The following is a 15,383-nucleotide window of genomic DNA, read 5'->3' on the forward strand; positions in this document are numbered from 1 at the left end:
ACCACAACCAAACAAGGAACACATAAGAGAGCTTAGATCATAAGTCTTCAGTTTATTCTACATGACTATTTACAGTCCCTAACGCATCCCTTTACTAAAAGATAATCAAAACTAGTGGGTCGGCATTGGTGTCTTCGACGCATAGGTACAGTGAGGCGAAACTCACTTCTCGATCTGGACAATAGCTGATGAGGTCCCGACCCCGGATCTCATCTCTAACCACCACCTATCTATCCAAATGACCAATTCTCAAAGACCATTCAAAATACCCAAAATACCCCTTGGTCAAAGTGAACTAAGTCAACCCAGCCGAGTCAACACAGAATGTGTACACGAGACGTACTCTTAAGGTACGCGACGCATACTCAAGCATTGACCACCATCGAGGAGGTTGACCATGTACATGTTGTGTACTCAGATTACTTAGGGCATACGCCTAGTCTTCCCAAAAACACATTAAGAGCTTAGTGCCTTAAGCTCTTACGTCCAACTTCCAGATGCAAGGCCAAATCATCCTTAAGAGTCATAAAATTTCCAACTTTATGACTTTGCATCCCCATTAAGTGCTTAACTTAATATCTTAACACATTAAGACCTTCTAATGATTGCATGGAGCAAAACCAACCATTAAGACCCAATTTTTATGACTCAATACCCTTCATAAGGTCTGAAAGGACGGTTTAATGGGTCAGGAACATACCATGCTCAAGAATCACCACTTTGGGACAAAAAGTGACTTAAAAGAGTGAAATGTCTAGATCTACAAGATGAAGTGGAAAAGTTGCAAGATTTATATCTCCTGGGGGTTTTAAACAAGGAGAAAACTTTAGAACCAAAGTGCTTCCCAAACTCCAAGCTACCCACACCACTCTCCTCTTCTTTAAGTAAACCTCTTGACACTCCAAAGGCTCCAAAATGCTCTTCTTCTCTTACGGTTTAATTAAGGATCGATTTCATAGAAAGAGGCTAAATAAGAATGAGATGTGAGGCTATAATGATGCTTAAATATGAGCCACCCTAAAAATTATGCTTTTCATGATCTTCACTTACACCTTGTGTACAAGGTGTATGCCCAACATACTAAGGCGCACCCTAGTATGCTTAGCGTACACATGTACGCTCAGCGTACTCCTAAAGACCGAAATTACCAACATGCCACAATGGGTCCTTGCACTCTTTCTTTTACTTATGGAGTAATATGAAATAAATCTCCATATAAGGGTCAACAATGAAAGTTCCTCAAAACAAGATGTTACAATTCTCCACTACTTGACTTAGACTTCGTCCTCAAAGTCTGCTGTAGTAACTAACCCGGGGTATTGTTTCCATAACTCCACCTTGGATCACTCAGACGGTCCCCCCAGGAATTTATCCGAACTAAAAGTTTTCTCATTCAGGCAGCTTTCTACCCATACCATCCTTGCCTTGCTAACTTTAATCACTAGAGAAACCATCACAACCCTCCCACAATTTAGAAATCCAACACCTTAACTGACTCTTAAGCAAGAAAAACTATCTTTGGACACAGTTATTACGATGTCTCTTTACAATCTGAACAATACGAAACCCTTATGACCCTGACTTACCTTGCTGATTCCACCAGGGGGGGGTCAGGACTCCTGACCATTCTCTGATGTTGAACCCTTCATCCAAAAACAAAGCGGCTCCAAGCATGAGTCTCAGTTAGATAACCACTGCGAAGAGGCACAAACAACACCAGCATATTCCACAACTTCCAGACTAAGACCGAATGTCTAGAGAGGTCAACAAAGTCAGAGACTCTCAAGGCTACAAATACCGAATCAGTTTGTTGAGTATGATCACTACCAAACACGCAGAAAAGAACTCAAATATATCTATCGTGAATTTCCACCAATTCCAAATCCATAAGATGTTCCAAAAGTATTAAATAAACCCTTGGCTCCCTGACACGGCATTTCCAACCATTGCTCTTACGAGAAAAGATGAAAAATCGAAGAATATTCACATTTTCATCCCATCCTTATCAGCTCAGTTTTATCCTCACCTGGAAAATCACTCGATACATTCACAAAGAACTTCATGACTCGAAACTCCATAATCGAAGTCCAACCTTGGAAACTGAAACCCTAAAACAACATGCAAACATATGGGATTTATAATGTATATTCTCTACTATACATGCAAATATGAACTTTCCAAGGTATTCATCCTAACTAGCATAATAACATTGCTTCATATGAATATATATTAAGTTAGAATTACATACCTCTTTGATGTAGAATGTCTTCATGAAGCTTGAGTGCCTAGTGCCCCAAGTATGACACCTCAAATGATTCACACAACACCAAATGCACATGGAATGACTTGAGAGAAATGGAATACTTCATGAAAATCGGCTAGCCCTTTATTCTCACACTTAGTGGCCGATTTCTTGAGCCATGGGATTCTTTTATATGGTGGCTATTAGGGTTACACCATGTAACTCATAACTTTACCCATTCCTTATGTTCCATGGATTTTAACCTCCTTGGAGTATCCATGGGTCACCCCATGGACTTACTCCAACATAAGGAATCTTGGATCACAAGCCCACATATAAAAGAATGAATGATTTACACAATCAACCCATATATTTAATTAGTCTCCTTTTGATCACTTAATTAATTCCAAAATAATTCTTGATCAATACTAATTAAATAACATTATTAATATATTAGAACTTATAATATATTAACAAACCTTAAGTGTTATTTCTCTCATTATAGTCTATCCAAATGCATGATGCCATGCAACCCAAATGGAACATGTTAGGTCGGGTCAAGTCTTACCAATTATAGTTATGGACTTAGACATTAATCCAATATATATATATATATATATATATATATATATATATATATATATATATATATATATATATATATATATATATATATATATATATATATATATATATATACTTATACAATAAATGCCCCTTTTTGGCTTTCAAAGTTTTATTGCAACAAGCTTACATACACATACGTTGTGGGTACACTTATACACAAGACCTCTTAGACTTTGTTTGACCCAAAATTTTCTAGTTGTCACATGAACAAAAATAACATGTCTTTCCTTCGCAGTAGCTTTCAATACTTTAAGTTCTCCATTAAAAGACTTAGATTGAGCTTTTACCCTTAACTCATTGTTCTTTTCAAGTTGATCAAGCTTATTCTGAATTCGATGCTCTTGAGCTTTCAGCATCACATCCACCTCTATTCCTTATACCGAATGTTTACCCCCTCCATCTACTTGTAATTGTGTTAATGAATTAAGCTTCCTATTCAGAATCTTAATTGCTTTCCTGGCATCAACATGTGATCGGGTATGCTTTTTTCTTCAAAATCAAACTCTATGTAAGCAAAAGATCCCACGAATTCACCATCATCAGTAAATGTTTTTGGACCTTTTGTGGATTGAGATGGGAATAAGGAAGTAATGGGTTGTTGCATGATATTATCAAAAGTAGGTGAATGGGTTGATGAAGGTATTTCGGATGAATTAGGAATAAGAAATGGTGGTAAAGAGACTGTGGTATCGACAACAAATGTTTCGAAAGTAGTAGAAACAGTAAGAGAAGGATTACCTTGGGCTTCTTTGTTCAATACTCCATCACCCTTATTTACATTTGCGTCCATATTAGATATGTTCGCAGTGATGTATGAAGTGCAAACCTACTCAAAAATTGATTCGGTAGTCGACACTCCGAGTGGTTTGACAATTGTCTTCTCAGGAGTAGAAGTCTTCGATTGTTCACCTTGATTGATGGTTGTATCTACTTTAGAATCTTCCACATTGCCATCAGGATTTCCAATCGCCTCAAGATTTGACTTGACTGGATAACCCCTCACAGGTGAAGATTTTCCCGTTTTATCAGTTCCAAATGGAGATTCAGGAACTACTTCATCATCCATGGAGTCTTCATTGAGAATTAACTTCCTCCGCTTCTTTTGCTTCTTCAAAATTCGTTTTTCCATGTCTTCAGCAAGCCTTTTCTTCGATGCTGGAGATACTGGTGTTGGAATTTCGCGAATCACAGCCCCTTTACTGTTGAGTTAAGACTTGCGAATAAAAGATGGTGAAAACTTGATGATCGTTCAGGCAAATGACGTGGTTTATGTGCCATTTTCTTCAATCGTTTCAACACACCTGATTTCGAAGGTACCACCTCCTTCGAAGGTATTGCGCTTTCTTTAACAACAAGGTTTGGATCTTGTTTCGAAGACTTTAATTCCTTGAAAACTTTCTTTGTCACAAGTTTAGCCATCTTTTCAACTGGTACAGGACTAGGTTTCGAAGGACTAGGCTAATCATCCTTCTTTGATCCTCTACGCTTCTTCAAAGGACCTTCATTAGACTATTGTAACAACACACCAGTCTCAATGGATGATTGATAGTCTGCAATCAAACTACCAATATGAGATTTCTGGATCGAATTTTCGAAGGGTCGCATCTAGGATACGAGTAACAGTAGGAAACACATCTGGATTATCTTCAACTGTTTTGGGATAATGATATCATGAGAATTATGTTGTTTCTTCACCTTCAGGAACCACAATGCTTGCCTTCTCATAAACAAATTGCAGAATGAGGCTCCAATAGCGAGCACACGAAATTCCATCAATAGGATTTGTATTTCCAATACTCTTCACAAACTCATCCTATAGTTGAGTTGCATAGTCCACCGATAAATCATAATAGATCCCTACCACCATCGTATAAACTTCCAATCTAGCTTTATCTAAACCCACACTTCGACCTGTCAAGCATCGAAGGTATATACCAAGTAAGAAATTCCAGATACAAGGTAATCCAGACTTATTAAATTCACTGATCTTGGTAAGAATAGGTTGATAACCCATCTCTCTAAACATATGAATAACTTGCTCATTTGTTACCTTGTAAAAAGGTTCAGCATTGGGGATATTGAGAATCTGAGCATAAAACTTCTTCGATAACCTAAACTATGACAACCTGAAATTTCCATTTGTACGAACATCACCTATTCAATAGAAACTAGTTCAGTTTCTGTGGTTTTCAAGCTTTTCCGAACAAGTTTGTGTACATTAGGGTTTACGTTTTAGATGATATCAGGAGAGTGGATACTCCTGGTTTTGTGAAACTTGGGCATTTCAAGTTTCATAATGTTACAGTCCAACATCAGGAATAAAAATATTTTCTGCCAAAATATTCCAGGACTATAAATAGTTTTCTGAATTAAATTAATTCATTATTCACAATTCCAAATAGAGAAAAGCCATATTCTCTCTGACGGATCTTCGGGTTTTCGTCCCAGATTGTGAGTCTACTTTTCTATATGTGATTCAATACTTGTTAGGTGTTTATTAACATCAATTGCATGCTTAGATTACAAGATCCGGGAGTTTACCGCCCAAGAACGTTCTTGGGGAGTAAACTCCAAAATGGAACATTATGGCTTCCTAGTCCCGATTCCTTGTTAGACAACTTGTTTAGGAGTTAGGGTATGACCTTTATGGATCAAAAAGCAACCAAGAAACACAAGTTCTTGGAGTTTACGGCCAAGGAAATCCCTTGGGCCGTAAACCCCTTTTCAAGGGCAATTAGTGCCCTAAACTCCCCCAAATGCTTAAGGACTTTAATCCTCAATTGCTTGTGCTTATTTAGAACATCAAAAACCCTTCAAAACCATAAATTAGTAGGAGTTTACGGCCAAGAACTCCTCTTGGGCCGTAAACCCCTTTTTGTAGGGCAAAAATCACTCCAAGCACACCTAAGGCCTTAAGACAATTTACCTTGAACCCTTGGGACTAGAATGGAGAGTAGAACACAAAATAATCACTCCTTGAAAGGATTTTATGGCCAAGGAACATGTCTTGGGCCGTAAACTCCAAGTGAAGGCACCAAAGTGTGCCTTTTGTCCCCATTAGCCTTAGATAAATTCATGGAAGCCATCCTTGATGTTTAAGTGCCTCAAAACAATTAAAATCCAATAGTTTACGGCCGTAAACTCTAGGGTGAATGACTTTAGGCCGTAAACTCCCATATGGGGTGTTCTAGAGCCTTAAACTACTTCATGTGTTATTCCAATAAAGCTAGGAGTGTTCTAGGATCAAGATAGCACCACAAAACACCCAAAACCACCCTTTGAGGAGTTCACGGCCATAAACCCATGAGTTTACGGCCGTAAACTCCAAGGTGTGGGGTTTCTTGGGTGGTGAACTCCTATACAAGGCCCTTTGATGTTTCAAACCCTTTTGCCTTGTCCCGTAGCAACTTAGATGCAACCATTTGAACCTTAAACACTCATAAAAGTGTTTAAATGTTTTCTAAGTGTCTTAACTTATTTATTTAAGTTATTATATGTCTAATTAGTTATATATATGCTTATTATATGATAACTAGGCTCGTGCGTGTAAACCAGTCTCCGTTTGCCACCTAGCACGGTGTCCGACACTGCAATTCAAACGACTCACCACAAGTGAGTTCATACCCCTTGAATCAACCTTTGAAATGATTTTAAGTGTTTTAAATACTTTATGGGGGGAATACAAGTCAAATACGTATAGTTATTGCTTCAATCACATGTGATTGCATTTAATCACATGTGATTAATAACTGGGAAAACAACGATTTTCACCACTGTTCAAACTGTTTTTCAAACTGCTTTACTATTGAAATGTTTTACAAACTGTTTTACTATCCAAACTTACTTATAGACTGTGATTCAAACAAATGCTTCTTATACTTAAACTGTTTTATCAACTTATGCCTTCAAAATGTTTTATAAATCGACATCAAGTCGATCTTCTCTTGAAATTATATTTCTGCTTCAAATGTTTTAGGAAAACTTATTTATGCTCTTATATATGCAATTGCATGCCCATATATGTATAGATATATAAATAATGTTCAAAGGGCTTAGGAAGGCCATCCGCCCTATTTCCTTTTCCTCGATTTGGATGTGGTCTGGTGGGATTTCGGGTGACCATCCGAAGGTCGTTTCCATATTACTTATATATCATATATACATGTATAGACATAAAAGTACTTCAATATTCATACTCATCAGTACATCATTAGCTGGTTACCATCGGGGTAACATAGGATCATACATATACAGATATACTAGAAACAATACATATACAGATATACTAGAAACAATACATATACAGATATACGAGAAACAATACATATACAGATATACGAGAAACAATACATATACAGATATACGAGAAACAATACATATACAGATATACTAGAAACAATACATATACAGATATACGAGAAACAATACATATACAGATATACGAGAAACAATACATATACAGATATACGAGAAACAATACATATACATAAATACGTAACAATTGTGATCCACTGTATCGGGCATGCCTTAAATGTCATGGCCCGAGTTGTAGCCAAAATTCTCTTAGAGGGAGAGCGTGAGTTTGCGTATAGATCTATACTGGATTGACTATCCTACACCTTGCTGCTAGCTACAGCCGGACCTGCAGGTCTGCGGGTGCCAAACGTCATTTCTTTATTACGACCATTCATTATGTCGTTGTTGCCAGTCGATAGCATGGTGTAATTTATCACAATATACCTTAATATAAATCCGGTTTAAGGTAGTAGTATTTAGTACAGCAGTAGTCTTATTATACAAAGCTACAGTACTACAATGATTTACCCATTACATATTTTAGTGATAACATCACTTAAACATTAATGTACAAACTATATTTTTAACAGATGATAGTTATATTTGGGTAATCACACACTTTTACAACAGACAAGTTTACAAAACAGTCTAGCCTTGGTAGAAGGTTACTTTTATAGAAAATATAGGATTTTCTGAGAGATTCAAACTTTTACAAACACTTTCAAACATTTACTTACATTTTCACAAACTTATACATTGAGACAGGTTCAAACGTTTTTACAAGAAACATTGACACTAAAATACTTATGAACTCACCAGCTTAATGCTAATAAACTCTTTCAAAATAACTTGTATTCTCAGGTCATCAGTAGACAGGTACCGAGGCCAGCTTTTGAGAAGATGGAGTGCATTCAAGACTTATCTCATATTATTTTGTGTTACATTATTTTTGGTGTCTATAACTGTACAGAACACTTGTATTAAAATTATATATTTAATGCAATGGATGATGTTGTTTGCTTATTTACATTTACTGTGTTGTGATACTGTACATGACGTCCTCCGCCCCAGAACGTTTCCGCCGTTCTTGGTTTTGGGGTGTGACATAAACTTCTAGTCATTCATCATCTGGAATGTCACAATCGTCATCTTCTTGTTGTAAGTTGTCGCAGAACTAGCAAGAGATAACCAAGAAATTGGTACAGAAAAGGAGTTGAACATTGTTGTTGATAACAGCGAATTCTATAGAGAAACAATTAGCATCTGCAATCCTTCTGGGTAAAAATTAACATCGCCTTGAACTTGGTAGTTGGTGCTTTGAATCTTCATGATGGGTTGAGAAGAAACATCTTCAGTGGTTTGAGAATGTTGACCTTGCTTAGCCGTCATGGTTAGGTTTTGAAGAACTTGAAGAATATCAGAGAGAAAACAACATAAATCGTTTGAGAATTTTAGGTGAGAGTAAAATTGGAATAGAATCCCCAAATCCCCTTTTATACGTACACACAATTTGAATTCCAAACGGTTGCAATTAAGATCACGCCATCTTTCACCTTGAAAAACGCGCTTATAGCTGTAAAGATATCCACTTCTGAAAAGTAATGATCACTTTTTGCCTTGGAAATCGCATAGCAACCAAATCGTCACATCAACTATATTTTAGATAGTACTTCAATGGATAAGGACAAACAATGAAACCTTCGGAATGGAGGTTGGGCTCTTTCACTTTCGAGTTTAAAAGAAAAGTCATTTGCCAATCTTCCGAAATCTTCAGCCTGAGTTGGTTTTACTCAGAATTTCAAGGATTTCGTGAGTGCAAAGTGTGCCAAAGAAAAAGATAAGAATCAAACTAAGAAAATTTTGGTTCTGTGATGTCAAAAATATTTCGACACAAATGCAGTGAGATCCCAAGCAAAGATCACTTCGTTATTCATCAAGTGAGATAACTAACAGCTTGTGTTGTTTCCCGTGAATTACAATAAAATACTTATTGAAAAGTATCAAATGGCATCTTTTTATAAGGCTTCATGGGAGGCTAAAAATTTCGTTACATATCACATCTAAACATAAGAGTGATAAAATGTAAACGAAATTACATGTTTGACCAGTGTAGTCATGCATAAGTATGCTTTGGAAAAATTTATCAAGTAACAAAGAATCAAATTGATACTCACACTCAAATCATATTCCACAAAACAAAAAATTTCTTGGATCTTGTTGGGTAAAAATATTGTGGGTTCCGAACATTTTATCAAGACCATGCAAAAAGAAAGAATATGATTTGGAGTATCGAAAAGTGGTACTGAAACAAAAGTTTCGTTAAAATCTGGAACAAAGTTCCCCGTCAATTCCTTTAATATTTTGAAAAATTGGGTTTCACTTTCATCATGGTCTCATGAATCCAGATCATAAACACATAATGTTTACACACCTATAACCTGGTTGGTTTCGACCAGAGATGTCTTAGGTATGTGTCTTTGTGTGTGATCATGAAAGAACTTTAGGATGAAAAAGAGTGGTTCAAGAATCGAAAGTACCTCTGTTATAATTAGACCAAATAGTTAACTCGTAACTCATGTGAGAAGAGTAATGTAGCTCAAGAACTAATTTGAATATAGCCTGATTGGGTAGGAATCCTTGTGATGAGAAATCCATTAAGGCTTCGAAACACATTGAGACTACTTTTCGCTTGTTTTCTCTCAAAAAAACATAACATACATCTCCTCTTTCTCTTTGCTCTATTTTGAGGACAAGTTACAAGTGTTAGAGATGTTGAAGTGCTCCTCCTCACTGCTTAATTGTGTTAAGCACTTAAGGGTTAAGAAGTACTTCATACAAGATGGAAACCAGCATTACAAGTGTCTTACTTTTGATAGTGGATACACTTAATAGAAACTCTATTCTTGAGTTTTTGTTATCTTCATCAACTTCCCAATTCCATGTGGTATCAAAAGCTCCAGAGATTGTCTTCTTAATAATCTATGGTTGTTATTATCTTTCTAGTTCATATATTTGGGTCCTCTTAGTGGTTTTATTAAAATGATCTAAAAATAAACTAGTTATTTTAAAAGTCTTATGTTTGTCGTTAAAATCGCTTTTATAAAAAAATCGTTATTTGTTATCAAAACTCATCAATATTATGTATATAACATATTCTAATGGTCTTCTATAAGTCTATAATGTTGTATATGATATTTAAATCATATTATATGATTAAATGTAACTAGTTATGATAGCTTTTATTATTATTTTCTCAAAAACAATAATTTCCCAATTAAATACAAGTGATGATTTAATTTATTAATAATCATATTACTTAATAAATAATCAATTAAATTTTACTTGTTATATGGTGTGACCCTATAAGATCATATGTTATTAGCAAATATCATTTCATAATGACCATTGAACATAAAGAACTTTCATTACCATCATTGTTGAATTTGCCAGACCATAGGTGTAAAATAATGTGACTTAGGTATGAAGATTGGCCATGGAGGGAGTTTCCATACCCCCATCAAGGAAATATGTAGACTTGATGTTAAATAGCGAATGTATGTTTTTCTTCATGTTATATATAGTATAGGTTATCAATGGATATTTAATGGTTTTAGTTTGTTGTTTGGTATTGCAGGTGCTATTTAGTAAACACTTGTGGATGCTCAAGTTTAACTAAGAAGGTTATTTCACAGAAAGGTAAGAATTTGTATGATTTAAATTTGTTTTATGGTGTTTTGTGCGAGTTTAATGTGTGTACTTTGTGTGTGTTTTGTCAAATAGTTTTTAAAATTTTATTAAGTGGTCGTGTAGCAAATTAGACATGGTACAGTTGTGTACAATGTGTAAATAATGATATGTTACCTTATATTTTTAATGTTATCTATGGTTTCATTTTAATATACAAAGTATGATGGTTGAAGTTTGTTTTTCATAAAATATGAAATAAGTTTTCTTTTTCAGTTTTAAATGGAAAATTTAGATAAATGCATTTGGATGTGTAATTTCTATTGGTTTTTATTTTTTAGTTTTGGTAATTTCAAGTAAAACTCTCTCTCTCTCTCTCTCTCTCTCTCTCTCTCTCTCTCTCTCTCTCTCTCTCTCTCTCTCTCTCTCTCTCTCTCTCTCTCTCTCTCTCTCTCATAAGGTGGGTAGAACAAGGTGTGTTGGGATGGGATGAGGTGAGGTAAGTAAAGTGGAGGTATGTATGTAAGGGGTAAGGAGTGGGGTGTGGGGTATAGGTGAGAATAAGGTATAAATAAAGAAAAGTATAGGGTAAGTGAAGTGGGGTGGGTAGGGGTGATGGATGAGGGAGTGGGGAAGGGTTTGGGAGGTAAGGGTAAGGGTGGGTGGGTTGAAGAGGTGGGTAGGTGGGTATGGTAGGGATTAGATAGTATATGATAATGTTACGGTTGGATGAGTGACAAGTAGTAGTTGGATATGAAGGTATTTTTTAGATAAGTATGTGTATCTTTTAAAGAGAGAAAAAAATTATAGAAAACAACATTTATTGGTTTTTCAAAATTTGTCAAGTTCTTTGTAATATTGAAAAATTAAAAAAATTAAAAAAAAAACAAAAAAAAAATTAAAAAAAAAAAAAAACAAAACAAAAAAAAGATCATTTCTTAAAAGAATTTTCAAAAAAAAAATGTTAACTAAACAAGTTTTCAAAATTTTTACTTTTCTTAGAAACATTTTCCTAGAAAAACACCTCTTTTTCCGTAACTAAATAGAATCTAATTTATCAACGGATTTGCTATTGATATTTAGTTTGTGTTTGTTCGTGAGATCTGATCTTGTTAATTTTATTTATATTCATTAACACAGCCGATAAATCGATAAGTTCATTTTATGTTTTAAAGATCTAACCTAGACTTACAATCAGAGTTTTTTGTTATGTTCACAACACATAGACACAAAACACAAATAAGAATCGTCTTTTTGCTCTTGAGATATGAATCGGTTTCTATTTGACAAATAGTTATCAACAATGTTTTGAAAACAATGACTACCAGTGTAACATTTTCCAACATTGTCCTGAAAAGGAAACTTTTTAGAAACCACAGGGACCAATTATGCAAATTTGTGATTTGTCTATATATTATTTGGGACACCTATATACACAAGAATGGAGTTCATATTGCATCTTCACCAGCATACTGTTTGTGTACCATTTTTCTGAAATCTGAAAAACAGATTTAAAAACACTTAATTAAACAAATAATAATAATAATAATAATAATAATAATTAAAATTTTCCATAATCAATCAAAGATGATATACTTATAACTTATCTAACAAATATATTTTTTTTTTAAATTTTGCCAAAATTAACGAAAAAATCTTTTTTTTATTTTAAAATGACATAACATATTATGTGATTTTCCCAAAATAATTCAAAAAAAATATAGGACTTTATCGAAAAATTTCCCAAAATAATGAGACTTTTCTGCATAAAACGCTATTAAAAATAAACCAAAACAAAATGACATATAATTATTTGTTGCACTTAACTTATCCATTGGTAAATATATATAACATACTAACATGTTTATTGTATAACAAAATAACAAAATCCAAATTATTTGTTAGAATTTTATGCACACAATGAGAAATAATTAATACAATGAATACCTTCTTGGTTGCTCCAAAGTGCAGCAGCAGAGCTGTTAAGAGGACTATCTATATTTGGTTCTGCATAAAAAACATGATGTATTAATTGATTATTATCAAATTAAATAAATAAATTAAAATCTTATTACTATTTAATAATCACATACCTCCTAATAAACTTTGAATAGACAAAAGAATGGTTCGACAATCATAAGCTGAAGACCACTTATCCTGCAAAACAAACAATAATATTGATATTATTGTTAGTGAAAAATAGAAATAATAATTAATTAAGATTAAGATAATTATAAAGATTTATGTACCTGAAGAATATCAAGACAGATATTGCCACACTGGTCAACATTGGGATGAAAGCACATTGTTTCAAACTTAACTAGAGGGGGTTTGAAGGGATAATCAATGGGGAAATGTAAAGAGAGTTTGTAAGATAAACCCTCATACATGGTTCCTTTACCTCCCTCAATAGTTCCAATCCATGTAAATATGCTCTCCCCTTCTGGAAAAGCAGATACTCCAAGATCTCCACTCATCTATACACATTGATAATCACAAAAAGTCATGTAAACTGTAAGTTGTAACAGATGTGATTAGTAGATAGTGGTGTTCTAGATTGAAAACAGACACAGATGTGAAGAAAATCTACGATTTCTTGTGCTAAAATTCGTCCTCTTGATCCGAAGTACAAAGTCTATAATTAATTTGGTTGATTCTTGCATATGGATAGGAATCATCATCTATGATTATAGAGACAGTGTACTCGGTACTAGAACTTGATGTTTTTGAATAGATTTATATGTAAAATCAGAGATACTTATAGAAACTGAATTTCTGATGTTCTTACAAATATGTATTTGCAAATTCAAGCTAGACCTAACTGATTAATGAATTCTAGGAGAGATGGTGTTACTACATACCATCAGCGCCATAAGTTCTTTCTGGAGCCTGAAAAGAAGGAGGAAAACCAAATAACAACAATAAGAAACGTAATGAAGCGAAGGAAATCAGATTCTAGCGAATAATCGAAATTGAATCTCGAAAACTGAAACGAAGGACAAGCGAACACGAAATAGAAATAAGAACGATAGATTGAGGGAATTGAGAGACCTCTGAGTGACTGAATTAGTATCGACGGGAACCGGAGAAGCTTTGGACTGTTTGGACGGCGACGGATGACGTTGTTGGCGTTCTTCGGCCGATAAATTGTCCATCGGCGCTTCCTGTCGAACCTCCATGAACAGATTATCCGATCAATGAAGGAATAATTCGGATGGATGAACCGATTGATAGCGGCACTACGACTATGATTGGATTGAAATTGAATCTCCAGCTTTGTGAAAAGTAAACATCTGAAAGTGTGAGGAGTATTTTATTTGAGGGACAAGAGACAATGGACAGCTGAGAGACGAATAGTTAGAAAACTATAGTTGTGGGCTCATGGATAAAAATGATTTTAAAAGAAGCAAAATTTGTCAAAAAGGATTGAAATTTAAAGAAAAAAAAAGCATTATATCTTTGGTCGACATATATATATATATATATATATATATATATATATATATATATATATATATATATATATATATATATATATAATGAAATGATAACATGTGGTGAACTAATTTTGGATAGTAAAATTAAACATTTTATAAAAATTACAATTATAGAATTAACATTATTATTTATGATCGGTTGGAATTTCATTTAGACGCTTCAGTGTATATATATATATATATATATATATATATATATATATATATATATATATATATATATATATATATATATATATATATATAGAGAGAGAGAGAGAGAGAGAATGAAATGATAACATGTGGTTAACTAATTTTGGATAGTAAAATTAAACATTTTATAAAAATTACAATTATAGAATTAACATTATTATTTATGATCGGTTGGAATTTCATTTAGACGCTTCAGTGTGTGTGTGTGTGTATATATATATATATATATATATATATATATATATATATATATATATATATATATATATATAGAGAGAGAGAGAGAGAGAGAATGAAATGATAACATGTGGTTAACTAATTTTGGATGGTAAAATTAAACATTTTATAAAAATTACAATTATAGAATTAACATTATTATTTATGATCGGTTGGAATTTCATTTAGACGCTTCAGTGTGTGTGTATATATATATATATATATATATATATATATATATATATATATATATATATATATATATATATATATATATATAGAGAGAGAGAGAGAGAAAAAAAAAAAAAAAAGTTAGGTTTAAATGTTTTTACTATCTATTGTGTGCATGTATGATTGATTCTGCACCAATCATTTTAATTATTTTAAGAAAGTAAATAATGCATATTAAATGTTGAAGATGTAATTAATATCGATTATATCTTCAACATGTAATATGCATTAATTACTTTCTTAAAATAACTAAAATGATTGGTCCAGAATCAATCATACATGCACACAATAGATAATGAAAACAAAATAACCTAATATATATATATATATATATATATATATATATATATATATATATATATATATATATATATATATATATATATATGAAATCACTT

At 33.4% G+C, this 15,383-nt stretch overlaps 1 protein-coding gene across 1 annotated transcript; it reads right to left on the bottom strand.

Moving 5' to 3' along the window:
* Nucleotides 1–12,087: 12,087 nt before the first annotated feature.
* On the bottom strand, nucleotides 12,088–14,230 carry LOC111877509 (uncharacterized). The gene is made up of 6 exons (XM_023874032.3): nucleotides 13,901–14,230; nucleotides 13,711–13,738; nucleotides 13,099–13,326; nucleotides 12,943–13,006; nucleotides 12,797–12,856; nucleotides 12,088–12,347 (listed from the first exon to the last, which is right to left on the bottom strand). The coding sequence occupies exons 1-6, from the start codon at nucleotides 14,026–14,028 to the stop codon at nucleotides 12,298–12,300; spliced, it is 558 nt and encodes a 185-aa protein (XP_023729800.1). The 5' UTR covers nucleotides 14,029–14,230; the 3' UTR covers nucleotides 12,088–12,297.
* Nucleotides 14,231–15,383: the final 1,153 nt, after the last annotated feature.

Source organism: Lactuca sativa, chromosome 6 (assembly GCF_002870075.4).
Source record: "Lactuca sativa cultivar Salinas chromosome 6, Lsat_Salinas_v11, whole genome shotgun sequence".
Taxonomy (NCBI): domain Eukaryota; kingdom Viridiplantae; phylum Streptophyta; class Magnoliopsida; order Asterales; family Asteraceae; genus Lactuca; species Lactuca sativa.

What these genes read in the sequence shown, in the direction of transcription:
- LOC111877509 (XM_023874032.3), bottom strand. Translation starts at nt 14,028, where the DNA reads ATGGAGGTTCGACAGGAAGCGCCGATGGACAATTTATCGGCCGAAGAA. An exon ending in TATTCAAAGTTTATTAGGAG is followed by an intron (nt 12,857 to 12,942) that starts GTATGTGATTAT and finishes TTTTTTATGCAG; the next exon opens with AACCAAATATAGATAGTCCT. An exon ending in ACTTTGGAGCAACCAAGAAG is followed by an intron (nt 12,348 to 12,796) that starts GTATTCATTGTA and finishes TCTGTTTTTCAG; the next exon opens with ATTTCAGAAAAATGGTACAC.